The 27997-nt window shown below is 41.8% G+C and overlaps 1 protein-coding gene and 1 long non-coding RNA gene across 7 annotated transcripts in view; one reads left to right on the plus strand and one right to left on the minus strand.

Moving 5' to 3' along the window:
- grin1b (glutamate receptor, ionotropic, N-methyl D-aspartate 1b) overlaps window positions 1–23684 on the minus strand; it is a 56125-nt gene extending 32441 nt beyond the window's left edge. For 2 of the 6 annotated variants that reach the window (XM_067520431.1, XM_067520429.1), the window contains exons 1-12: window positions 23416–23683; window positions 21441–21697; window positions 18430–18564; window positions 16490–16666; window positions 9367–9429; window positions 8389–8486; window positions 7429–7550; window positions 3048–3222; window positions 2272–2422; window positions 1659–1745; window positions 950–1085; window positions 702–829 (exon numbers count right to left, since the gene is read on the minus strand). In XM_067520431.1, coding sequence (XP_067376532.1) covers window positions 702–829; window positions 950–1085; window positions 1659–1745; window positions 2272–2422; window positions 3048–3222; window positions 7429–7550; window positions 8389–8486; window positions 9367–9429; window positions 16490–16666; window positions 18430–18564; window positions 21441–21697; window position 23416 — 1530 coding nt within the window. In that variant the 5' untranslated portion in view covers window positions 23417–23683. Of the gene's footprint in view, window positions 1–701; window positions 830–949; window positions 1086–1658; window positions 1746–2271; window positions 2423–3047; window positions 3223–7428; window positions 7551–8388; window positions 8487–9366; window positions 9430–16489; window positions 16667–18429; window positions 18565–21440; window positions 21698–23415 lie in introns of all 6 variants that reach the window. The other 4 variants (XM_067520428.1, XM_067520432.1, XM_067520430.1 and 1 more) reach the window with 4 other exon arrangements.
- Window positions 23685–23873: 189 nt separating this feature from the next.
- LOC137135827 (uncharacterized) lies at window positions 23874–27986 on the plus strand. Its single transcript, XR_010915504.1, has 3 exons — window positions 23874–24030; window positions 24225–24318; window positions 24527–27986. It is a non-coding gene; the product is annotated as an uncharacterized lncRNA (long non-coding RNA).
- The last annotated feature ends 11 nt before the right edge of the window (window positions 27987–27997 follow it).

Genomic DNA, 27997 nt, shown 5'->3' on the forward strand with positions numbered 1-27997 from the left:
CTCTTGGCCAGGTGCCTGTTCAAAAACACCTTACGACCTCAGTAGGATCTATCTGGTTAAATAAAGGTAAAATACATCTGGAAATAAAATTAGTCCTGCTTTATTACCCTGGTGTCACTGTAAGGATAGGGAGATGATCTTCAGTGGAGGATCCAGATTTAAAACATTTATGTGACACAAAAGGAGGTTTATTTATTCAGAGTGTAGAGAGAAGAAAGGAGTGATGTAAGAGAGAAAAAGGACCAAGATGAGGAGGGAGGGCAGACATACTAGGGAGATTAATAAAAGAGGAGGTGAGAGGAGATGGTGATGTCATTTAGAGCAGATAACAGAGAGGGGGAGAGAGATGTCTCTCAGCCACAACAAGGTCAGAATCAGGGACAGAGCTGTGGTCTCCATGGCAACAAGCCTCAGTGATGTACTGAAGCTGAATCAGTAAACAGGTCAGAGACAGAGTTAGAATGAAATCACAAAGATTTTATGCTAAATGTTGATGCTTCCATCAATCAGACACTGAATGGTGTATAAAGATGGACACAGCAAGGACTGGAGCCAGCGTCAAACCGTGAGTCAGCGCCATCTTTGGATGGACTACTGAACGGGCCTACCAGGCACAGAACCTGAAGCCTGAGAGATTGGTGAACCTGAGCCTAGAAAAGTGACATCAGTCCTGATTTACAGTGACACAGAAAAATACGTACTCGCTCCTGTGTGCCAAATTTCCCATCAGCCACCAGGTGAACCTCGTAGGTGAAGTTCATGCTCATCGCCAGCTTGATGAGCAGGTCGATGCAGAAACCATAGCAACACTGAGGGACAATAGGCTGACCTAGAAATACACAAACAAACCATTCGGAGCACATGTGCACTGGGGCATGTGTGGGGGTTTCAGTTGTAAACCATCATGCATAACGATGATAATGATTCCTGCATTGTGCTGTGTCTGTACCTGGTATTGTCCCATTGGGTCCAGTACAAATCACCTTCTTAATTAAAACTCCGTTAACAGTGTACTCTTCTTTACAGGTCCCATCGCTTTTTGTTGGCTTGACGTACACAAACGGTTCCTGATGGATCGTCACAATCTGAAGACACACACAGTTTAAACAGGACAAGTAGCAGTACAGACGTGGTTTTAATGGGACAAGCACTAGCAGCTGTAGTTATTTTATTGGTAGCAGCAGGCTCAATAATTGCGTAGTAACAATAATAGGTCAAGAAGTAGCAGCACTAATAGTAGCAGAGTAACTATGATATTTTTATTATTAACAGCAGTAGTAACAGTTCTAGTTTCAATAATAACAGTGGCCCTAATTCTAGCAGAAGTAGCATTAGTAGTAGCAAATGTAGAAGTAGTTTTAGTAGTGGAGTAGCAGTAGTAGTTTAAATACGGGTAGTAGTAGTTTTAGTAGTAACAACTGTAGTTACAGTACTAGCAGTATTAGTAAATGTTTCAGTAGCTGTAAAAGTAGTCATTTTAGCAGTAGCAGTTGTTTTAGTGATGAGAGTAATTGTTTTGGTAGTAGAAGTAAGTAATAACCATACTACTTTAAGAAGTAGTAGTGACCATAGTAGTTTTAAAAGAAGCAAAGGTAGAAGTAATTTTAATAGTAGTAGCAATAGTACAAGCAGTAGTAAATTAGTAAAAGCAGTAGTACCTTTAGTTTAGTAGACATCTGGTATCCCACTGGTTTTTCAGTCTCTCCTCCAGGCCAGATGATCTTCCTCTGAGGATTCATCACAACCTGAAGCACACACCCCCCCACACACACAGAACGGTTTACGTTTTGTCCCAGACAGGTCTCACTGTGACAGGATGACTAAATGACAGCATCAATACTTCATTAGTACATACATATTCAAACAGGCAGGAGACCAACACACACACAAGATATGTTCTGCTGCTACTCTGTGTGACACTGAGTGGAGATACTGAGTACACGCACTACTTCTCTCTATACTTCAGCAGTAGTCAAACTCCAATGTCTGCTATCACTGTGTAACAGTAATCTTTACAAAGTGATGCATTAGTACCTGCAAACAGCTCAATTTTTCCCAGAACATTTTATTCTACAAGGACATGCCAATGTTTAGATGTGTTTTAAGGTGGTATTTTCTTTACATGGTTTATGGTTTGTGGGTTTAATGGGCAAACTGATGTAAGATTTAAAATTCAAAAGAATAAAAATAAATGCACATAAAGCCATGTGTATAACCAGATTTGTAGGTGACGAACCAGGTGAAGATCCAGGTGTTACAGGTACACTGTACCTGTGATCCATTGAAGACTCCGACCTGGATGAGGCGACCTGGTTTTTGCTGGTAGTTCAGGATACTGTAGGTGGCAAAGCGTCGGTCGCCGTCATCATTAAACTCGATCCGTCCCGTCAAACCATCAGGGTACTTTGATGACATCAGCACCCTGGGGATCCAATCAGAGAATAGTCAGGATGTGCTCAGTGGCGAGGTGAATTTTTGGTGTTTGGTTCTTCTTCGTGATATCAGGAAGTTTAATTTTTAATTTTAAACACAGGTAAATGACTTTGAGGTCAGGTAGAGCTGCTGCTGTGTTACTGCAGAGACACTGTGACTGCGTGATACTGGACAACATAACATTTATTTAACTTGACTTGATGGTCTATATAGGTCACACAGAGATGAGAAGCAGGGGTGCCAGAGAGGTTTATTATCCCATTTGTGTCACTCTGACTTGAAGCTGAATCCAGATCAGATCAGTGAAGCATCTCAGATTCTCAGTGTTTATCTCCAGCTGACTGTAAACTGACTCCACTCTGAGGATTAGAAATGGTCTCAGAATCTCAAACCCGGATAAACTTTTGAATGCACAGCAGGCAATGTTCAGATCTTCAGAACTACTTCTCTCTCTCCTCCTCCCATGTCCAACCATGTGCCCCTGGATTCTACTGTCATACTGTCAAATCTGAGTCAGGATTGTATTTAAAGGGAGCTGCATTGAAATATTACCCCTGTACATATTTAGAGTACTGACCCAGTGAGACCTGTAGGGTGTGCGTGTTTGGACTGACCGTTTAAAGAGTGGTCCGGTTCTCCAGATGTTGGTGTTTCCCACGCAGCCCCGTGGAGGCTCTGTTATGTTCTCTTTCTCAAACAGCTCCTGCAAAGACTGAGCTACCACTGCCACAGCGTCTGCGATGTGAGCCGACTCATTCTTACCGTTAATTAGCTGGAGGCCCAGTAGGCCTGCACCACACACACACACACACACACACACACACACACACACACACACACACACACACACACACACGCACACACAGCAGGGAGTTAAACAGGCTGCAGAATGAGACCTGCCCTCATTCATATAGACACATTAATTAAAAACTCTCACTCTAACACACATACACACACTTTAATTTGACAGATGTAACTAAAACTGTTTAAACACACATTCACACACACTCAGGGCTTCAGGCATCAGACATTGTTCAGTACTACCAACTGCATGCTGGGTTGTCAGAGAATTACAGCTGTTTGTCTCTGGACAGACAAAGCCTAACTGAGATGTTATGAACTGTATCTGGTGAAACTCGTCACACTGCAAAGAAAAGCATCTACATCTGTCTTCCAGCTGACTGACAGCCGCCAGCTAACACCGTTAGCATGCTGCACTGAAACTACTGCACCAAGCTCGCTAAAACTGTTAGCATTTCACAATGAAACTCCTGGAAATAGCTGGCTAACAGTTAATCACCATTTTCAAGGACATTGTTAACCACTAAAATTGCTAAGCTCACCAACACCAAAGCTCTAAACCTTGAGTAAAGCACCACTAATTATCAATCTCCAGGAGTTTTTCATTCGATGGACCTTACATCTTAGCAACATGTCACCATGGTGCACCAAGCTAACATTTCTCTAACTTTCCTCCCTGAAAGCTACTGCTGAGCCTGCACCTTTTAGCCAAAACAAATGAGCTCGCACTTTCCCGATTTAAATAGTGACATAGGCTTAATCACAACAATTATCAAACCTTCCAAAATGAAACTAATGGGCAGAGCCTGATGGTTATGGCCCAGCAACTTTCCTAATTAAATGAATCCACTGGAGCAGAGCTTAATATTTCCACTGAGGGGTGCTAACAGTGCTAGAAGACTGCTGCTTAGTGAGCTGAAGCACCAAATGCAGAAACTTTTTCCCTGCAATGTGACAAGAGTCTGGTGAAAAAACAACAACATGAAAATTCAGAATGTCACAGTACGGCTTCATAGGTTTCTTTTTGGAGAACTGTTTCAGAAACCACCTTTACACAGTCAGACAGCGCAGATACAGAGGTTGGACACAATAACAAGTCATGGTTCCAATACAATGCTGTTGAAGGACCAACAGCCTCTTTTCAGTTTCCAGCAACACAAACTGGGGTGACTGTGTGTTGTCACACTTTACTTGATGATGATGATTGGACACATGGTCATTGTGTTTACAGGAAAACACACACCCTGTTCCAGTCCTTCACCTTTCTTTGTTGGTCTTTGTCATCAGTCATGAATGTTCTACAGATTTATTTAAAAGCCTGCTTGGTTTGGTACAAATGTCACACACATGTGGACGTGTGGGACACAAAAACAACTCAAGGTCAACCTCTTCAGTTTCTCAAGGGATGTTCAGTCATGTCTTATAACCCTAACCTGCCTTTTACAGGGTTTGGCTGAAAGTGCCATAAGAAAAGAAGTAAGTGGACAGTTAAAAATCAATTGACACAGGATTTCCAAAATCCACAATATATCTTTCTTATTCAACCTTATCCGTACTAGTAATACTTATTTATCCACAAGCTTAAATAAGTTTGTTGGTGCTAGAGAAAGGACCATGTAAATCTGATGGGTTCATCCTCTGAAGTGCAATAAGAAAATCAGGATTTTTACAGAAAAATATAAAATATTGCCCCATTTCAGAAATTCTTTTATGGCACTGCAAAACTGAACCATTATCTCCCCTCTGTCTGACACCATGTCTCCAATTAGGAGATAAAGAACAAATATTTATGAATGTTGAGACCTTGTGGGTAAATGTCACATTAAAAGGTTTCAATCTGAAAAAGTTCTCTGAAAAAGAGACCTCTCACCTCCCCAGCAGAGACAAACCAGCTGAGGATTATGTCAGAGTGCGGTCTTGCTACACCTTTAAGAAAATGGGTCATTTCTGAACAAATCTGGAGTTGTGTGGAGACGGGGATGTGTTCAGAAATAACAGTTCATGTTAAAGAGGTGTAGAGGTGAGGACGTTTTCTGAATAAAGACGCCCCAGCAACACAGCACGAAGCTGATTACCCAGCAGCCAGAGATAATTTAACTGGAATCTTGAATCTGTTGAATCTTGAATCTCAGCTTTACTGAGATCTGTGGGCAGACTCAGATCACAGTGGAGAGATTATATATGTCACCTGGCCTGAGAAAACTGCTGAATTCCACACAAAGACCTGGAAAACATTAGGAATACCAAGGAGGAGTACTCTGATTAACCTGCTGTCACTGTAACCTAACTCTGGATGAGTGGCAAAAAATGTTTGAATTGTTTTGGAAAATTGTTGCTTGGAAAATGGTATAATTATAATATTGTTATTTACTGTTTGAACACCTCTTTGAAAACAAGATGATGTATCTCACGTAGTTCATCCTGTAATTAGCTGGGGTGTCCACACACTGTTGGTCATGTAGTAAACTTTTCTTATCATTATGTTATCACCTGGCTGGCTGGGTATTCAGATGAGACTCTATGTTGCAGTGGGTGGGGCCTCTATTAACCAATAGCAAAAGGCATCAAGCAGGTAACAGGAAGCAGCGGCGGCATCTTACCAGTGTTCGTTCAGACACAAGTCACAGTAACTGCAGCAACACTAGCTGTTTATCAGCCCCCTACCAACCCCACTGATTCTGAACGCAGCTCACCAACCCCCCCACCATTAAGCAGCACATGTTATTGGCTTGTCTACTGTGAGAACGGGTAGACGGGCAGGCGGACGACACACACTATAGAAAATGAAACAAACAAAAGATGTTAGAGACATTTAAAGCCACACAGTTAGCCAGAGGAAGAAAAGAGTGGTTAGGAACCTTTAAACATGTGTTTTTTATGTTTAAACGTTCAACCAGCAGTCAGAAGAAGAAACCAGAGAGAGAAAAACACCGGGATGCTGTGATGAGGATTAGCTTCCTTCATCAGAAACCTACAGCACTGACAGAGAGATAAAGAGAGAGAACGGAAGAGAGAGAGAGCAGCTGTGTTTCCATCTAGGGGTTCCAAAGCTCATGATTAGGATAAACTGTCAACACCCCAGTGGTGATCTATAAAAAAGCTACAACCAGCCTAAAGCTGCTTGTCACTGACATGTGCCAGCTATGTGTAAACACTAGTGAAACATGACCCACATGTAAACAACAACACGTTAGTGTCACAGTTAGATCAGACTCCTCAGAAGCTGCTGGGTTGTGATGCATTCCAGTTTGTCCTGAACAGAAGCCTCTCTACAAATGAATAAATAAATAATAAAATCCCTGCATTGAACCCATTTTTGTCACAGTCTGCTAGTGAATGATGGTGAGAGCCCATTAGTGCAGACAAGTGACCAAAAGAAAATCTGAGTCGGGTTATTTCAGCTGGAATGTGAAAACAGGCAAAAGCCACATAACTGTTCGCAAACAACAAAAACGCAAAATTCTCTGATCAGCTCCTGTTTGCAGCGTATCCATAGATGAAGAGACAACTATCACTGGATTACTGTGATACTGAGGGAACTTTTTTAAAAAAATGACGGTTCTCAGGCATGTTCAGCACGTACAAGGGAAAACTTTCTCTGCTGAAGCCAAATGAAAATCAAACTGAAATGATAAGCTTAAACAGGAGCCTCCCTAACTTCAACGCCCCAAACACCAAACCAACAACTTAGTAAGAAAATATCACAGCAACTACATAATAAAATGTAGTGTGTTGCCCCAGGACATCACTGAGCTACTGCCGCTCTTTTCTAGCTGCAAAGGGACATTGTTTACTGTGAAATACTTACTACAAGTCTAAACCTAATTTGGAATGTGCAATAGAAATTATATTAAACTGATGCTTGACTGGAGTACAGAGTGAAAATATCAAACGTGTCAGTACAAACAGAAACAAAGAAAATAGGGGTTCGAGTGCCTACTGACTCTGAACTATTTTTCTCTGCAGAGAAAATGTTTGTGGTTCAGTGTCCATCTTCATGTGTTTTACTGTGTTTCTACACAAGCTTAAAAAAAGTAATTATTTTTGTTATATTGTAGTTTTTTAATTTGTAGTTTGAGATTTGGATGGAAGCAGAGCTGCCAGACAAAGACAGAAAGAAAACTGTAAGGAAGAACAGTGAGGAAGATTAGTGAGGAAGCTAGGAAAAGGAAAAGGAGGCAGGGCTGAACATACCGTCAGGAGCTTCACTCAGAGCTTTGCCGGTCATCTCCCTCTCTCCAACCAACCAAACATAACCAGAGCCGGTCATGTTGAGTTGACGAGCTGCTTTATAAACGGCTGCAGCTTCATCCTCACTGCAAACACACACACAGAAGATCATCAAGCTTCTACAGATGTTTACATTTATCACGTCATCAGTCTGTAGAGTTCTGGTAGGTGGTGTCACAAGATAAAAACCTGCCATTTTGGTGAGAACAGAATGATAATGACATGTCACTTGTGCTGTAAACTGCAACTAAAGGAAGGTAGATGATAGTTGTGGATGTCTGACCACTGATATAGCAGCTTGGATTAGCTACTGTATATTTATACCTGACACTGCTAACACTAAATACAATCAAAAAGATGTATCTGGAAGTTGAAACGTTGGCAACTGGACTTCTTTCATGTTAGTTTAAAAATTTTCACTGCTCATCCAAATAGCTCCTTGGTTGTAAGGAAAGTTTGTTTGGGCTGTGACACACCAAGCCAATGTCCAAGAACTAGCACAAACAAAGACCAATTCTTGCATTAGCTCACACCAGCTTCCTCTGGGCCAACGAGTGTAAAGACGGAAGCCAACGAGGATGTAGCGCTGCATATTCACTGACAGGGGTCCAACTAGCACAAACAGTGGGGAAAGCTGGCGAGGGCGACGGATGATCCATGATAGCCTCATGGTGACCGATAGCTGTCTGCTGGATTGGTGTCTCATAGCCCTTAGGGACCCAGATTTATACTCACACTAGGGGTAATAATATCTGCATGTTTTGTAGGATTCTGTCGATCATAATAAGTAGGTGATACTGGCATATCATGACTTTAAGGATTTAGATTTGCACTGTAATTAATGATTTTATGTCATCTAGCACGAGAGTGACAAACAGGTATAAAACACTCTCCAAAAGCCTGGAAACCACTTAGTAAGCAAACCTGGCAGAGAGGATGATGACTCGAGCCTCCAGGTCTTTGGCCTCTAGCAGCAGAGCCGTCAGGTTGGTGTCCTGGCTGAACAGAAGCACCTTCTCTGCCTGGAGGACCCGGGCACAGGGTGACAGGTGCCATCGTAGGACATTGAGAAACACAGCAGAACAAAACACCACAGGACACATCATAGGACAGGCATCATTAGCTCTGAACCGGCAGGTTCCCCTCCCAACCCCACCCAAGAATCAGCCATGCTCCCTCTCACCCACGCTGCCACAGGAGGAGGGCGCAGAGCCGAAAAAATGGAGACAAAAAGTGTTGAAGATCTGCTGAACTGAAAAAAAACTGAAAGTCAAAGCTTGAATACAAAGGAGGGGCAAAAAATTGTGTGTGGCGTGTGGCACATGCAAACTGAGGCGCTGTCAAGACTTCAACCAACCAACCAATTAGGAACGTGCATGTTAGAGAGCACTGATGCAACCGCAAATTAAAGATAAGATTCGAGTGAAGAGAAAGAAGAGGGGGAGGAGGGAGGCGGGGGGACAGGAGCAGCAGGAGGAAGAGGTCGGGAGGAGAAAGAGGTTCATTTCCCAAAAGAAAAACAAAAGGTTTGATGTTGCAGAAGAGTGAGAGGATCCTAGGGGGCGGTGTTCCTCAGATCTGCAGATGGAGCCAAGCTTCAGCCTGGCTGCATGCAACCCTTCACATGGGGAAAAGAGGGGGAGAAGGAGAGGGGGTGTGGAAGAGGAAGGGCGTCTCTCCTGCGAGTGTGAACCCATTCCTGGTGCAGGACTCATGAAAAATCAAAAGAAAGAAAAGAGATGGTGGAGAAAAGACGTGCCACCAGGATAAGAGTCTATCTCTGGAGCTGGGTTGGATTCTGGGCGGGTGGGGGTGGGGTGGCTGACTGGTGTTTGGCTACTACCGGGCGAGCTCAGAGATTGGTTGGGCGGCGTGCATCATTTGACCATGCAAAGTTTATACCTTGGGTGTTCTCCTGAAGTCAAAGTTCTGTTGGTCGAGGTTGTCATAGTTCCTGTTTTTAGTCTGATGGTAATGTGCACAGAGAAAATACGCAGACACAGAAGAAGGTTATAGACAGTCAGAGCATCCAACACATGATTTCTGCTGCAAACCAGGGGATGAGGGAGGAAGGAGCACACAGACACATCTCTCCACCTGTCTGACTGTCCACCTGTCTCCTGTGTTATGTGAGGTTATCACAAAACCTTTGCTTTGAAAACTCCACTATTTTTACACTGTGCTGTTGTTTTAATCCCAAGTTCTGTTGTTAACTTTCATCTAAACTAATTATTTGAAAAGTTAAAATCCTTAAACTACAAAGTGGGGAGTTTATTTTAATTTGGATCCCTTTATCTAATTTTAGGACTTGTAACTAAGGGACCATTTTTAGATCATACATTCATGCAGAGAAAACAAAAGGGTTCACAAACTTTTAAACACCACCTTAATATGCGGACATAAGCTAAGAGAAATTACTTTAGGATCTATAAGAAAATGTAATTAGGTTATCAAAGATGAGCCTATAATCCACTACAACTCATTGTCCTCAGTTATATTTAGTTTTAGACCTTTGTGCTGCTGTGAACAGAGCTGGGTTTTATATTTAGAGCAACAGGGAACAAAGGAAACTCTGATTGTTCTCACAGCTTCACATCTGCATTGTCAATGACAGAGCTGCAATCAGCTCACAGTTATTTTAGATCAAACTCATATGAACCTGACAGTCTGGGGTTTTAAAGCCATCTAAGTAGATGTGTGGCAGCTGGTGTTTTTAGTTTAAACCCAAAAAGGGAGTGAAGTGTAAGAAATGGAATAACAGTGCATTTATCTATTTAAAGTCTAAGCTGCTAATGTTAGCATGTCACTGCTAACAGAAGAGATTTGTTAATGTTAAACTGCCAAGAATTAGCATTAGCATTAGATATCGGCATTTAGCATTTAGACCCTAGTTTAAGACCTTTACGCAAACTAATCCACGTTTTTACATTTTCAGAGTTAGCAGCCACAAAAAAAAGAGCTTCATGTAATAGGTCAAACTGCATGTTTATCTGTGCTAATTTAAGCTGCTAATGTTAGTATGTTCGAATAACTAGTTAATGACTTACAGGAGTGACCTGTGGCTGAATAATGTTATTTTCAACAGACCAAACATTTGCTTAGCATTATCTTACAAGTTACATCCAATATGACACTCAGTCAGTCCGACTCAATCCTCAAAGACTAAAATAACAATGTACAATGTTTTATTTCTTTTTCAAAGTCTTATGTTACTTTAAAACAAAAACAAAATGTCAGAGAGATTTTTTGTAAAAATGTCCAGATACGTAGCTCACTAGACAAAGAAAAGCATATTTACAGAATCAGCATTTAGGGTAATGTCCGCTTATGTTTACCTAAAAAATGTTTTAAAGGTTCCTCATCCTCCAAGTTTTCTTTTGTAAAACAAATCTCCTGTCTGTGTAGTTTTCTGGACTCAGTAGGCTGAGTTTGAAACAAAATATTGGGTCGTTTGGGGCCGAAATCTTGATCTCTCATACATCCTTGACGTTTTTGTCCAGGTAACCTGTCTGTCACTGTCCCACGGTCACAAACTTGCCTGAGCTACAGTAAAGTCAGAACAGAGGGTGAACTCAGCTCTGATTCTCCTCTAGAAACTTCCTCTGATGTTAAGCTGGTGTGGCGGCCAAGCGTCCCATTAGTCCTCGACTCAATCCGCTCCAAATGTTAATCTCATTAAATTTACATCCAGCATCCTTAAACAGACACACACACACACACACACACACACACACACACACACACACACACACACAGAAACATCTCCTTGTCTGTCTAAGTCGTAAAAAGATCTTTATACATTTATGCAGTGACAGCGTAAATGTTAAGTTTGTTAAAAAGGACAAGATAACATCTGTCTTTTTGTCTCTTAGTCACAAGACGAAATTAACATTGATTTTTGTAAAGAGGAAGCTGTGCTGCTGTCATATACTTTGTATTTAAACCTTCTTTCTTCCTGTCAAGTACAAAGACCTAAAATCAACCTACAGTAAAAATGCTGTAGCTGTGCTGTATTTTATGAAAACCAAATTGTGGACCAGACTTGATAAGAAAACAAAAGTTGTCCTGTTGACTTGTTAAACATGTAGCGACATGCGGTGTCAGCATCAACACTTCTCTTCACTATTGTCACTGAAAACACAGCTTCAGTCTGTGCATGTGTGTGTGCTGTAGTCTATGACAAACAGAGAAAACTGTCCACCCCTTGGACACAGTGTCAGACAGAGTCAGGAGTTGGTGAGACAGTAGCAGTAGCAGGAAATGTGTTTTCCAAATTTGTCTGGGACCAACAGCAGAACCGATGATGTCAGGACTCATCGATCCTATGGGCTTTAATAACGAGCCCCAGGCATTGTTAAATACCCCTGTGCAAAACCATGTTGAACTTATTTTAGGGCACATTCTTGTGAGGATCCCCTGCTTTTCTGATGGTGACTTGTAGCATGTGTTGGGACTTTGTCACAGTTAGTCATGAGCTACTAGGACCTTTGCCTTGACAACATATTAGATGTTGAAGCTGAGAAATTCTAAACATTTCATGGAAAATATTAGCTCGTTTTGATGGCGGCAACACGTCTCAAAAAAGTTGGAAGAGGGTGAGGTTAAGCATTGTGTAGCATCCCCTCTTTTTTTAACAGGTGTCTGTAAATATTTGGGAAGTGAGGAGACAAGTTTCTGGAGTTTTAGCAGAGGAATGTTGTCCCTTTCTTGTCTGATGCAGGATTCTAGCAGATGTTTCATTTTATGATGAGCGAAAAGGTTTTCTGGTGGTGTTCTGTTGTGATGGCTGCAGTATGTGGTTTAGCATTGTCTTGCTGAAATGTGCAAAACCTTCCGATTTGCCCAATTTTCATGTTTTCTCAAATTTTGGAATCATGAACCCATGGTACAAACCTGACTCAAACCTGAACCCGAGTTCTACATTTGTGTCTGAACCCAGCCCAAACCCTCAGATACTGATGGGTCTCAGGTACTCAGGCCTCTATCAATGTCAGCAAAGTGCAGTGTTTCGGTTCTCACTAATCATCAAACTCTAGTCACAAACAGTTCACAGTTTCAGGTTCTAAAATTAGATCTCACAATGTTTAAAGTCTCAGCCACAGAGTTTCAGCTGCCAGGACAAAGCTGCTGCTTAACACACAGTAGCCAACTATCACCTGTACTTCGTTTCTTAGTGAGTTAATTAGATATTTTTAAAGACTTGCTGTAAAGAAAAAAGGTTCAGTATCAGAGAGAAGCCTGTATTTAAACACTCAGCTGAGAAACTGAACAGGAGTCATGTTGGACTCAAAGTGGGTTTTCTGTGTTTTTTGTACCAAGCATTTATTTATTTTATGGGAGAGTTTATGATGCAACCTTCACAGTTAGTTAGCCACTGCTCTCTGCTGCTTTTCATCATTATCATTACATTTGGAACCAGATGTTTAATTCAGCTCTGTTCACCTTCTTTAACTCCTCTGCTGTAAAATTCATGTCTGCTCGCTCTTTAAAAAGTCTCTCCTCTAATATTCATGAAGCTCTTTGACTCAAACTGTGAGACACAAAGTCACTAAACAGGAACTTGTTAATTTTCCTCCAGTACTTTATTATAAAATCCTGCATGCTGTGGTTCTTCAGGACATTTTTACACTCTTCTCTAGAGACTTTACTTGGATATTTAGCTCATTTCATGTCGATGCCCTAAACCTCACCACTTTTTTAAACTCAAAGAGAAAAATGTTAGGATACATTTTTACTGCTTTCTTTCATTTCTATCCTGCCTTCTTTTGTTTCCTTTCTTCCCTTTTATTCTTTTTTTTTCTTACCCCCTTCTGTCTTTTAGCTTTGCTTCAGCTAGTTTTTCCCCTTTTACTTTTTTACATCCTTTTTGTTTTATCCCCTGTTTGTTTCATGCTTTATTTTACTTTTGCTTCCTTCCTTCATTGTTCCCCTGATATCTTTTTGTTATAACATTCCTTATTTTCTGCATCCTTTTTTTGTTTCACTTTGTTTCATTTCATATCTTCCTTCCGCCTTTCTTTCCCTTTATCTATCCTTCCCTCTTTCTCAATTTCCTTTATCCTTTTGTATTTCCTTCTTTGGTTTGTTTATTACCTTTCCTCTTCCTCATTTCTGTCCTCTCTTTCATCCTTATTGCTAATTTTTGGTTTTCTCCATCCCTCTGTGGTTACTTCCTTCATTCCTTCCCTTCTTCTTTATTTTCTTGTTCTTCTAATATTTGTCTTCCCTCCTGTCTTTCAATTTTATCCTGTTGCTTGTTTTGCTCCACTTGGACACTTTTTAGTTGATGTTACCTTTACTATGGAAAATGTTTGTGTTCATCATGACTCGTTAGTTTCTTCATTGATTAAAATGTTTTTGTTTTCATCATTGAACCTGTTCTTCCTTCAGCCTTATTTAGTTTTCTTTTCACTCTGAAGCTCGCTTCAAAGTGAGATGAAAGCTTATGTGTGTCTGCTGATGTGTGGACAGTCAGGCAGACGGCTGGTTTCACACTGAGACAGGCCGACAGCTGTGACAGAAGCAGCCGAGATGTGTTTGCATGACTCCGACTCTCCATCAGTGTCGAGGTGATGAGAAACCAGACAACAGACTCAGGTGAAGAACTGAAAAATGATATGGACGGACAGAGTGAGACAGTACTGAAGAGAGAAAGCAGAGAGGGCTATAGGAACAATGCTGGTTTTGAACAAAGGAAAGCAAACTGAAAAATAACTTAAAAGAGCCTAATAAAAAGCAAAGAAGAACGTAAAAAGCTCAAACCTCCACCAAGACTAAAAATCACTGTGAAAATAAGAACAGTTAGAAACATGTGATCTGTCAAAATACAGTAATGGAAAATCATGGGACACATGACAGAGTCTTTCCTTCTGAGCGTTGACATGATCTGCCTCTTGCATCGCTGTCTGCAGGCATCGACTGGTCTTTAATATACATCAGGAGATGTTAAAAGTCTGCTGTAAACAGTAACATGACGTCTCATGTTTGTGTGTGTGGCAGCAGCTCAGCAGACTAACTGTGGGATACTTCACAGTTACCCGAACAGGTGAGGATCAACTGGTTAGGTCGGTTACCGTAGTGTTTAATCTCTTTGACATGTTTGCACTAGAAGTGGTCACTCTACAGAGTGGTGGACTCAACAGCATCTTCCTAGCTGAACTCCCTCATCCAGGTCCACAATCCCTCCCTGAGCTTCAAACTCTGCACACTCAGCAGCCTCATGGCCAATATTTAAAAACCAGATTTTTCATCTGTTTTTTTAAATATTGACCATCAGGCTGCTGAGCGTGAAAAAAAAAATACTATTGCACAACTTCTTCTGGACTTAATAATAAAGCAAAACACAACAATTCTCTGTTCTCTCCTATCTGGCACATACTGTAGGTCTGAAGTATTTGTTTTTACGGCTCTTTGCTTCAGTGTCGTCTGTCTGGCTGATTTGTTGCCATTTTGTACCTCACTGAAATTCACTTTGTATAAAAGCAAATGTCTAAATGTGAATTTTTGTTGAAAGTGCAGGGCATATGGGTCATTACAGAGGGACAAGGATCTGTACGGGCCTTTGTACAGTGTATATTTGTATGAAGTTGCAAGACAGACCTGAGGTGAAACTTACTGGGACAGTAGTACATCAGTGTCACGTGGATTAATTAATAAACAGCCACTGTTTGATATTTGCACACAAGCAGCAACAAACACTAAGACCAGCCAACATCTAATAAAAGCTTGTGTTCTCACAAATAATCAATATGAAACAACTTACAAATGATGTTTTCATCCAGCAGCAGTTTGATCGCAGGAAGAAAAACCTATGTCCAAAATCCAAAATGTTTAATGTCAAACTGGATACACCCCAAACTTTGTTTTACTGGATGTAGCACCACCTTCCTCTCCTTCATCCTCATCAGCCTTTCAACCACCTTGTTCCTATGATTGTAAGGTGAGATTTGAGAGTGTGGCTTCCTTCTGTTGGCAGAAGTTTAATTAACATCATGTGGCTGAAACTTCACTCCACATTTCCACAAAATATGGATGTTGGGAAATTCCCTTTGCATATGGTTGCAAATAACAAATGGCAGAACATGGCTATGCTGAGAAGAAGCTTGTGTGTCTTCCTCTGCTCTTACTGCTTTGGATTGCCTGACATGAAGCTACATTCCCAGATTTTAGCCAACACAGACAGAACAGCTGGTTTACACAGTAAAAGTCAAAGAGACAACAAACATCCAGCTGCACTTTAAATTCAGAGCTCACGATACATCAAATGATGCACGTTATGCGCGAATACAAAGCGAGAGAGATTGACGGTGAGTCACCTCTGCATTATAATGGACTTTGTTTTAAGGTTTATTAAAACGCGAGAGAAACAGATTTACAGCAGACAGCAGTTAAAGTACCAGCAGCCAGAGGGGTCTGAGCATCAGCACTGTATTCAGGGGAAATCAGCAACAGTACGAACAGGACAGAGCCCTTCATCACTGCTGTTTGCTGCATAAAGAGAAGAGCTCGGCAGCAGTCGACACTCAGCTCTATCTCAATCACGTTTATTGGAAACATCCAACTAAACAAGAAAAAATGCACAAAGTCAGACAGACTGGGCCTGGAGTGGGTCTGGGTTTCAGTGTGTAACCATTAATGTGGAGCTGATTTAGAGGTTTTTCATCCTTAGGCCTGACCAATGGACAAAACAAGCTCCATCAGGTACAACCAGATGTGACAGACTGAAAGGCAAAGCTGCACTGAAATAAGATGCAGAATAGAATAGAATAGAATAAAAGGTTAAAAAAATGGCAGGTTTTTTGGGGGGGTAATAATGACTTTAAAACTACACAGGATCGAAATATTCTTGGTGGAGATTAACAACTTAAAGAGAAAGAAAAAAGAAAAAAAAGAAAAATCAGCGACGAAAGAGAAGCTGAAGCTGATGGCAGGAAGAACACCAACGGCAGGAGGATGGTGGAGGAGGTCACAGAAACACACATACTGACTGTGCGTGTGGTGTGTGTTTGTTTGTGTCGGAGCTGACCTTGGTCTCTCTCTCCTCCAACAGGGTCTCTAGCCTCTTCTGGGCGGCTCGGCCCTCATGGTCATCGCTCACGATCAGGATGATGTGGTTCCACCTGAACTCTCTCATCAGGTCAAACCAAACGTGAGCCTGATGGGAGTACGGAGGCACCGTCCTCAGGAACGACAGGTGGATGCTCTGAGGACGACAGCGTTAGTCTAAACTGGGGCAGGACACTACGGTGAAATTGTTTGCTACTTGTCTGTGTTTCCATATTAAAAACCTGCTGCACACCGTATCATCCAACAGCTGCCTGCTTCAGATAGGCTGCTGAAGGTCCTGATCGACAGCCCAACACATGCACAGTAATGACAGTGTTGGTGATGTTGAAGCCCACTTTAACCACTATATGCTTACTATATGCTACATGTTTAGGTGGTTAACACATGATGAAACATGAGCACTCGTTAGTAAGGCTGGGTGTTACCGGTACCTATGCTTCGACTTTGATACCAGTTCGGTTATTCTGTATAAAATCCATTTTAAGAAAAAGAAAATTTCATTAGGTTACAAGTCATCATTTTATTTTTTAGAATTTTTCCACTAAAAGAAGTATTCCAGTGCCTGCACGAGGAGTTGAGATGAATATTTAGAAAGGTGGTATCTGAAGATACTATGTTGATGCTGATGTTTTATATTGAAGTTCTATACTGAAACTTCTGTCTTGGAGAGTTTGAGTTGAAGAGCTCTTTCTCTCACCCAAACATCTCTGATTGGATCAATTAGAGAGAGAGGCAGAAATACATGATGTGTGTCACCTGCATAGCAGGGATAGGAAAAGCCATGTCAGTGGGTGATACAACCCAGGGATTTACTATAGATGGAAAAAAGAAGAAGACCAAGAACTGAGCCCTGTGGCACTGGTAGAGAGGCTGTGGGAACTGGAAACATGTCAAGTAAGACCAAAGCCAGGCTAGAGCTGATCCAAAGATGCCCAAGAGAGTGTGGAGGAGAATCTGATGGTTCACATTGTTAAAGGCTGCAGATAAATCAAGTAGGTTTAGGAAAGACTGAGCTAAAGCTTTTGAAGCATTCAAGGGTTCCACAGCTGTCAGGAGTGCTGTGTCTATGGACTGTCCACTATTAAAGCCAGAGTGGTTGATATCAGTGAGGTTGTTCTGAGAAGAAAAATCTGAGAGTTGATGGCTAAGAGTTGGGCATTAAAATGTTCAACTCATCCCCCTTCTGTAAAAAGCAGGGATCAATAAAGTTGTTTGAATCTTGAACCTTGAAGAGTGCTCGTTCAAGATCAGAAATGGAAGAAGAAATGTCTGTGATTCTCAACAAGAGAAGGCTTCTTAAGCAGAGTGGTAATTTGGTCCTGCTGAAATGGGGTGGAAAAGGTTTGGTCTGTTGAGCGAGATCTGTTGTTGTTGTGTAGCTGCATGAAGGAAGTGGAGGGTATGGGATCCAGAGAACAGGTGCTGGTCCCCTGTACAATGTAATGTAATGAATCAAAAGAAACCTTTCAGAGGAGAGGTGCAATGTTTAGTCCACTTGCCACCCAGTAGCCCGACACACAACCACAGCATCCCGGGTTTAGTTCAGCTTGGGACCTTTGCTGCATGTTATACCACAGGGTCAGTGGGTTGACTCCCGTTCCTCCTGACTACATGTCAAAGTGCCCCTGGGCAAGACACTGAACCCCAAAAGTTGTCCCTAGTGTCCACTACTTACTTGTAAGTCACTTTGGACAAAGATGTCTGATAAATTACAAAGTATAATTTTGATTACTATCAGTGAAAACAAGCAACTGTAATTTTCAAGTAAGCACAACTGGATGTCACGTTCACCAGTGGAGGAAGAGTCTACTCTGACATTCATGATGTTCAGAGGAAATATTAAAATAAGGACCCAAGGTGTAGCCTTGAGGAACACCACCACCATGTTATTCATGTTACCTTGTCAGAGTAGATGGACATTCGGGTTGTCAGCCCAACCACAGGGATTCTGTAGAAACCAGCAGTGTAGGAAACAGGTGTGGGAGTCAGGTGGTCATTGGACTGAGGAGGGTGACTGACCAGGATCGCATAAACCTACAGAACAAGAGAAAATCATGGATTTACTAAACTCTACAGACTGGCGCCTTCATTATGACACTGATGCTACAGTACAGTCAGATCACATGTACTCAGTTGAGTTTTCTGCATTTATTCATACTTTTATTTCTAATTAGTATTCCTGCATTCACCTATTTTGAGTTTTTCTGTGTGCTGTATTACATTTGTTGATGTTATATATATAAATGTAATTACCTTTGTCTTCTGTATATGTTGCATTTCGAATATTTGCTTTTTTTTTCTGCATTTATCAGTATTTTACGTAATTGTTGGTATTTTAGTTTTTGTCTATGTTTCCACATCTATTCATTTTGTCCTTAACCGGCTGTTTGTTGGATGTTCTGGGAACTCTGTGTGTCGAACTCTCTAACTGTTTTATACGTTTGCTTGTGTTTGTTGTTTGCATGTTTTTTTACTCGGCAGTGTGCTGATCTCTCAGGGCCACCGTAGCTGTGCCCTGTGCCCTGAAGGTTTTTCCTCTTATTTCAACAAAATATAACAAAGACAACATCAACATACCAGCAGCAGCAGCAGCACAGAGACCCGCAATTAAACAGTTTATGGTGGTGAGAAATCAGCTCTACAGCAAACACATCATATATGTCTGTGTGTGTGTGTGTGTGTGTGTGTGTGTGTGTTACTGTGTGTTTAATCCCTCCATCGCTCTACAGGGAGGATGGACAGATTATAGCACTGTTTCTGCAGAGGATGTTAATCTGACGTCCATCTCTCTCTAACACAAAGCATCAGTCGAACACGTTGATGCCATGTTGGCCTCATTTCCTGCACAACGGAAACGTGTTACTGAGCAATGCTCGGTGTGAAAATGTCTCCTTGTCTCTGCTCCTCTTTGCTGCTCATTTAGACGACATAAATATTTCAACTGTAACATCCTCAGTTTGTCCTGAACACTTATTGATTAATGTGACAACAAACTGAAGCGGCTGGAAGTAGAACAACTGTGTATGCTCTGTTTGACTTCAGACTCCTGGTGCCACTGATTGATTCACAATTGGTTTTCACTTGAAAACAATTAAACATATGAACACTACAGTTTGTCTCCTACTAAGCTGTTATCTGTGACAAAGCGTTTCCTCCTGAACTCATGTCTTACGAGCTCCAAACGAATCATCACTAACTGTTTCAATTTTCTGATCATTGACAAACTGAACAGAAGCAGAAAAATGTGAATGTGCAGCTTTTCAACGTCCTTCAAAATTGTCAGAAGCCAAATCTGAGGGGTCATCACAAATAGAATAAAAATGTATGATTTACAAAAAAAAAAAAACAACAACTACTAGAATGTCGATCATTCTAGTTGTTTTTATTTTGGTTGTACTTAAAATGAAAGACTGCTTCAGCAAGAGATTTGTCTTTTGTCAACTGTAAAAATGACAATTAACACACACACAATATTTCCCATCTGCTTGTTCACTGTGCTGATCGTGTACTCTTCACATCTTTTTACTACCCAGAGGGGTCCTCTACACACATTAATCTATTTCTAGTTTTTGAGCGTGTTGCTATTGAAATACTAAAATGGAACTAAAGAGAAGACATAAAAAGACTCGAGCAGACATTGCATTTTGTAAAGGCTTCTTTACTCTGTTGTTTAAGCTTCCCATCTAACTCACTGCTGTTGACTCTGTACACGAGCCAGACAAGGCAGCTGGGCAGCGGTGGACTGTTAATCCATTGTGCTTTGTATGCGTAGTTCAGATCTTGTTCTCACTGTTCTTTATGCTTCTGTAATCTAGCATTTAAACTGGGTGGAAGACCTCAATATAACAAAGGGTCACTCGATCTAAAAGTTCCAATCCTCACAGGTAGCAGCCTCTGCTAGGTCCATCACAATCTGTATTGCACTGAAACTGTGATCCCCAGCTCTATATGCAGATGTGTCTTTGCACATCTATTTTCAGACAACATCAAAAGCTGTGTTACCTGAGACAATGAATAAAACTGTGGTTTATTGTGCAGTGGACAACGAGGAAACACTGTCTGGAAGTGGCTTCGAGGGCACAGTGATACATGAGAACGTGGCTCCATTCTGTCTGACGCCATGGATGTGGATCAGAGTCGAGTTTCGTCTTAATTAAACAAACTTCACCTGGTTGACACTGAGATCTCATTCACTGTCACTGTCCCACTGAGTATACAGATCAGTTCTCATTATTTTCTTACAATTCATAATTAAACGTCAACCAGTCTCCTTTGATATGTGCTTTTCTCTCCTTCCTCTTTTTTCTGTCTCCATTCACTCACTCAGCTTTACGTGAATGATGATGGTGGTACAAAGGCGTTTACCAAAACAAAAAAAAACCTAAACATTCTGAGCATAAATTTGTAGAATAATATTAAGTGTAGAAGACCAGATGGAAAAAAACTGAATTCAGCAAAGAACAGATCAGGGGCGCGGCTGTAGCTCAGCTGGTAAGGCAGACGTCCAGGGAAAGCATCACTGATCCAAAAAGCATGCAACACTGTTCTGTTTTACTTTAATATTCTTTAATATAAGGTTCCCCCTTCAAATCCTATGTGGATTCTCCTCCTCCACAGTTTTTGCTCATTGTTTTTTTTTCAATTGTTCTGTTCCTGGTCTCTTTGATACTTAGCAGGCTCATGATTTTGAGGCTGTGGACTGTTATGTGTTAATTATTATAGATTGTTATTGTAAAAACAGTCCCATCTTTAGTTCCTGTTCCTGACTGCTCTTTTTTGCTATATCACAATTTGTCCTTAAGGCAGGTGACAGCGTCAAAGACAAATTATTTTCCTACACACTGATTCTCAGAGGGTGGTAACCAAAAAGTTCTGATCCTGGATGTCTGGATGAGTCCGAGCGCCCTCACCTGGTTTGAGATGAGGTCCTCACAGACAGACAGGGCCATCTGGATGGCGTTTGGTTTGTGTGTGACAGAAATGGCGTTCATCTTGAACTTGTCTTTGCCGTACAGAGTGTTGGCCTGGGTCACTGCCTCCTTAAACACCTGCTCGTAGCGTTTCTGACTAAGCACGGCTCCGATGTTCACCAGCCGAGGTTCACAACCACCACGAGCCACTGAGCAGCATTGCAGCACGGTGAGGAGAAGCACTCCACGGAGCTCCACTGTGGAGGAGAAGCACAAAGAGGAGGTTAGAGAGAAGCGAGGAGCTTAAAGTGCATTGAAGAGGAGATTAGAGAACAGACAGAAGGAGGATAATGAGTGGGGAGAAGGTTAGAAAGCAGGGACGTGGAGGTCAGAAAGTTTTAGGGTAACTTCAGGACAAAACAATCTCAGTGGACCCCACCTCTCGCCCTATGACAGCTGGGATAGACTCCAGCCCCTCTGCAACCCTACACAGGATAAAAGTTACAGATGATAGATGGATGAATATTTCTCAAGAATAATTAAAAATGTTTAATATTTGTGACTGACATAAGCAACAACAAGGGTTATATACAGTAACTAGAACATTACCTGAAGTTCTCTTCGTTTTCCCAACATATTTTACCTTCATATTTTTTGCCGTGGAGACTCTACACTCCATGTTGGCCATGCTTCTCCTTCCAGGATCTCAGCCTAAATCTGTGCTTTGTTCGTCTTTTTCTTTTATTTACATGGCCAAATGGATCAAATTCTGATAATAACAAGTCAGTTTGGTAGGTGGCTGTGATGCCCAAACATTTATCACTTTAACTGTTGCTCCTTTTGCTATAATCCTCAATGGACCCAGCTCTTTGGGCCGTTGTTTGATGACCACAGATGTTGGTTTCTGTTCCCTCCCCCATCTTGCCACTGAGATTGGACTAAAAAAGCTGGGAATTGTAAAAATTCACTTCTTCGTGTTTGTGTGTGTTACTCCATGATCTGCTCTGCTTCCAGACAACTGATTTCAACCACTAAGGGTTTGAAGCAGCTGGCAAACATTTTGTGAGTGACAGCAGCAGCGTCCAGTAAGTGGTTTCAATCCAGTGGTGGGCGGGACAAAGTTTACAGTAAAGGTTGTAATTCAGATTTAAAAGATACTGTTATCACCCACTGCTGCTGTACACATGCACACACACACACACACACACACACACACACACACACTGCTTAGTAGAGGAGGACAGCCTCTGGGTTGTGTCCTTTACACCCTGTTAACACCGAATAATACTGTGAAAAAACAACATCACAACACTAATTTAAAAAAATGTGATTTTGATGTAGGATAAAGCATTATGTGAACAAAAGTCTGAAAAATGGGAAAACCTTATGATAATGTTCATCACAGGAGCATGATGTTTGTTGTTTTCTTATCTAAGGAAACGCTGGATGAAATCTACCCGTTTGGTCAATACAGGTTAGTCCAAATTTCAACTGAATGTTATTACAAAACTTTTATTTTTTTGTAAATAAAATAATAAAAGGTGACGAAGAAGAGGTGGAAAGGAGGAAGAGGAATTTTTGACTTGTAAGTGTCTGACAAAAAAAATCCAAGTGATGAAGAGGAATTTTATTTTTGCTTATTTTTGTTTGTTTATTTTTACGAAATAATAAAAAAATAACCACTATTAAACCTGTGTGCTTAGTTTGAAGGGAAGCTTCAAATTTTGGGGATTTAAGATCTTTGACTCCATTTAAACATTCAGAATCCAGCCATGAAATATTATTATTATTATTATTATTATTATTATTATTATGAATCGCATTATTTTTAATAATGTACTTTGTCACTGTTGTCAGAATAAATGAGCAAGCCCCAAACCATGATGCTGTGAGGGAGGGGCAGACCTTAACCCCCCACATACAATTATTTCAGACAAACAGATCAAACGTTAGTGGATAAGAAAATGTGACTTACTGTTTCCAGCTGCGGCAGATTTTCAAATTAATCCGTCTCGGCTCTGAATTCCGTCACGTCGTCGGTCTCCTGTTGATTTCACCGTCTGGGATTTTTCTAAATCACGGTGCAGCCTTCAAGTGTCCCCAACGTGCCGCTCCTGCTCCGATTAGAGGCCGTGTCTTCATAGAGCTTCGGGGACGTGACGTCTTGTTGATTCCCGCTTCTTTCGGTGGACGCTCGTGATGCCCGCGGACTTCCAGATGACCTGATGCTCGCGAGCCCGCGGTCTGTCCTTGGCTCCTGCGCGCTCACCGACGGAGGAGAGGAGGCGCGCGCGCACTGAATTACCGGCGCGTTCCCGCTTCACATGTATTTGACGATTGAGTCATAAACAGCTCCGATTGATTTCCTGTTTGTGTTTGGAACATGGGGGGGGGGACATGGGGGGACAAGTCTTAACAACATTAAGACCACCTGCTTCCTCTTGTGTAGCTTTGTTAGAGACAGAACTAAATGACACAAACTGATGAAGAAGGGCCATAACATTAGAACCAAGAGACACACAACTGTAGAAGCTAAAGTTCTAACGGGAGGAACGCATGAGCACCGTGGTTCTGGTCCACAGTCGGACCAGTGAGTAGGAGCCATTTTCAATTGTTTCTCTCTTTGTGTTGTTTTGTAGTGAAGCAGCAGTTTTCTTTCATTGTTATTGTTCTAATACGCTAAAAATATTAATATAGTTATTTAGGCAAATCCCTCTGTTTCCACTCAACAAAGTAAACCCCAGTCCTCCAACCATAATGAACCTCTCACTTCCTGTTTGACAGTATGGACAGGTGACCTGTTGGTGAAATGGACACAGTGGAGCACACACAAACATCTGGTAGGATCCGAAGTGTAACATATTGGATCTGGATTAAGGTGCAACAGTTGTGTAAATATGTCAAAAAGTGTAAATGATTGTACTGAGTTCTAATATTCAGCTTGCATACTGAAATACAGCGTTAGTTAGCTTAGCATGCTAAAACCCACATGCTCCATAGTCCAGACATGCTAATACAACTTAGCCACAAAGCTAATGGAAGTTGGAACAGTAACAGATTAACCTTCATCCTCCTCCTCCCTACAGGACACGGGCCTCTGATTCCAGCCTCTTGTCGGAGCCTTCCGTGGTGAACTGGGCGTAGCATGGCAACTCTGACTGGACTACCCTTCACTCCTCTCCTGCATCACTGAAAATTGGGTGCCCATTATCCTTGGACCACTGATGGTAGGTACTGACCACTGCAGACCAGGAACACCCCACAGTTCTGATCCAGTCATGTGACTATTACAGTCAAAGTCACCCACGCTGCCCATTTTTCACCCTTTGCTACCAGGTACCAAAATGGAACCTGCCATTTCTGACAATGGCCCCAAAATGGCAGTTGGCACAGCACAGTTTTCTGTCCTATGCACTGGATTCTAACTGGACTCTGTTTGGTTTAGCGACAGACACAACAGTTAAGTGTGAGCACAAATCATTCATGGTTAGGTTTAGTAGCATGTAATGGTGTAACTTTGTGCATATGAACATCTCATATGTAATGTCCTCCTCCAACCTAAGTAGTTTAACACTGGAATCAAACTTCATCTGTCTGCTTTATATACAGGACACATGACATATAGTCAGATGATGGGTGGTGCGTGTATATGTATGTGGAAACAATAGGCAGCTCCTCACATGTTGGAGCGTTAGGATCTGGTTTATGGATCACTTTAGACTCAGTTACATGTCGAGCGGCTGAAGTGATAAAAATAAATGCGAGTGTGAAAGAGCAACAGAAGAAGAAACCAACCATTCACACTTGGCTTGTCTTCTTCTGTGGTTGTTTCTTTTTTAAGGCACCACCTCTGCCAGCATGCATGGTAACTACGGCAATGGGGATGCAGCTCCAGATCCTTTTTGCAGTTACCACGGAAACAAGCATCTCCTACCCCCAATCCCATGTCCCCCCCCAAGCCCCCAATTCTGCTCTGCTTATTCAGATGTAACATGTAATTAACACACAGTCGTGTCTGTTTCAACATGCAGAGCTTAACCCAAAACATGTGTGTTTACATCAGTCCAGGATCCAGATATGATCAGGTCTGATTATATTTGTCCTTTTACTGCCACAGTCATTTTCTTCTACCTGGATTTTCATTATTCATCTCACCTTTACTTCAGTAATATGTCTATGATAGGTTTTTAGAAGAGCAGATAGCTCCTCATCCCTGGACCTACAAGTCCTGCAACTAGATTAAGATAACCTTATTAAACAATATTTTTTTGTTTAAAAACATCCAATTTTGTGAATGAGAGACCTTCTTATACCGATGATACCTACTGTAGAGTTTACTTGTACAGCTCATTTTTACTTATTCTTCAATTTCCCCATTACCCTGGGGTTTCTGTGCCCTCTTGGACTCTTGCTGTGATCTCAGTGGGTCAAGCTATTCAGAAATATTCATTGTTGGAGCCATCTACAAACCTGTGTCATCAAGATCAGACTGTAATACTGAAGACCCACATTTGTCCTCTTTGAGGCAGGAACCTCCCAGACTTACAGCTGACTCCTTCAGGTAAACTGATAATCCTAGAGTTTCATAAACGTTTGCCAGACACAAATGTAGTTTTAGGGGATAGAGTTATGCATAAGTAGAGACAATTCTAAAGGGGTCCCCAAATGGGTTCAAGCTCTACTGTAATTAACAGACGGAGGAGGAACATGTTGCTGAGCTCCTGTCTCTTAGCACGTCTCCCAAAAAGTGTCATGGGTGTGTTGATTTCAGTCGAACTGAGCTCAGCTGTGAACAGGAAGTAGGACACTGTGACCTCACTGCTTCATTTCTCTGGTGTTCAGGATCATGAGGAGATGCTTTCCTTCAGCTTCCAGGCCACTGAGTCCACACACACACACACACACACACACACAGTCTTATTGTACCTGTGAGGACATCTTTCTTTTTTCCCATTCTAACCAAATCAGCATTTCTACCCTAAACCAGAAACCACATCTAAACCCTCAGACAGACCAGTGAAGCAGTGAGGACAGACAAATGTCCTCACAATGATGGCATCAGGCTTAAATTGGCCACACAATGACACACATAAACATTGATGTTGTGAGTGTGTTGTGAGAGAGATGCATGCCGGGACGCCTTTGTAGCCCGCTGTGTCCCCGGGTGGTGGTGGGGCTCAGTGTGTGGGTGTGTGTGTGTGTGTGTGTAGCTGGTTGTACAGTCAGTGGTGTCAGACAGTATCAGTCATGCAGCAGCCTGCAGCAGAGCAGCCATGGTCACATGTTCACACACACAATTTCTATATTTACACTGTTTGAATTTAACACTTGTCTCTTTGTCAGACGTGGATTTCGCTAAGAAAGACGTCTGCTCTGTTCCAGCCACTTCTCCAGCTTTTCTCAAGCTGCTACACATACCTCAGTGGTAAAACTGATGGCAAAATGACTTGACAGGCGGTGCCTCACAGTGTCCAAGCTGACTCTTGTCCTCCACTAAACCACGTCCAGTCGCTGCGGGAGAATTAGAACTGGACCATGGGCCAGTGGAAGAAGGTGGCCACATCTGATGGGTTTTCTCTTGTGCCACTTCTGCTAGCCAGCAGCCAAAATGCTACTGTGCCACCAAAGCTTTTCATAATAACATACACAATCCACCAGCACACAGTCTCATGATAAGCCCAGCACTTGTCTTAGACCCACTCTGGTCTCTTATACCAAACAAGCTCCACTGGGTAGACCGCTGCATTTAGCTCGCAGGCCAGCTGCTGATTCTGATCACATCACAACATGTGCTGTGCTTCAGTTTTACCTATCTTCCAATCACCTCAGAGCTGGTTTCCCTAGTCTCTCCCAGGCTCCAGCTCCCTCCACTTCCCTCCAGCTAGGTTCCTTCTTTTCTGCACCGGCTCTGCTGGGGTCTTGGACATCTAACAGCCTCCTCTTGCCTCTGGGCCCTTATCCAGATAGCGGCTGTGGCTTTGTGGCTCCTAGTTTGCCTTGATGGACTCAGACCTCTCTTTGAATTTCAATTAAATATAGAAAAAAGTACCAAAAGACACACAAACAGCCACAAAGACACGGGAAATGACAGAAAAGGCTACAAAACGATCCAAGGGAGAAAGCAACTAAACATAAAGACAGAAAAGGCTCGGAGAGCCTGTTTTAACAAGGCCCATGTCCCCCTGTTGTTTCTGTCACAGTAATTACTAATGATGATGTGGGGGGGTGAACAAACACTGTTGAGGCTTTAGATCAATTTCATCTGTGCACAGTCAGTCAGAGGATGGATCATCACACAATAAATGATTTTGACTCGGTCAACGAGCTCAGACCTGCTGTTCGTGTTTTATTGGTTTCAAGTATGTTAGTTGGTGTCTTTTGATTAGTCGATTCATGATGTCTCCTGCATCAATAATGAACCCTGCAGCATCTCTGAAATATGACACATACACACAGAGCTGTTTAATTATGTCAGTGTGTGGTGTTATCAAGTTCAGCAGGAAGCAAACAACACTCCGCTGGTTGACATGTTTCTTTATTCTGAAGCACTTGGTATA

Source organism: Channa argus, chromosome 11 (genome assembly GCF_033026475.1).
Source record: "Channa argus isolate prfri chromosome 11, Channa argus male v1.0, whole genome shotgun sequence".
In the NCBI taxonomy this organism is placed as follows: Eukaryota; Metazoa; Chordata; class Actinopteri; order Anabantiformes; family Channidae; genus Channa; species Channa argus.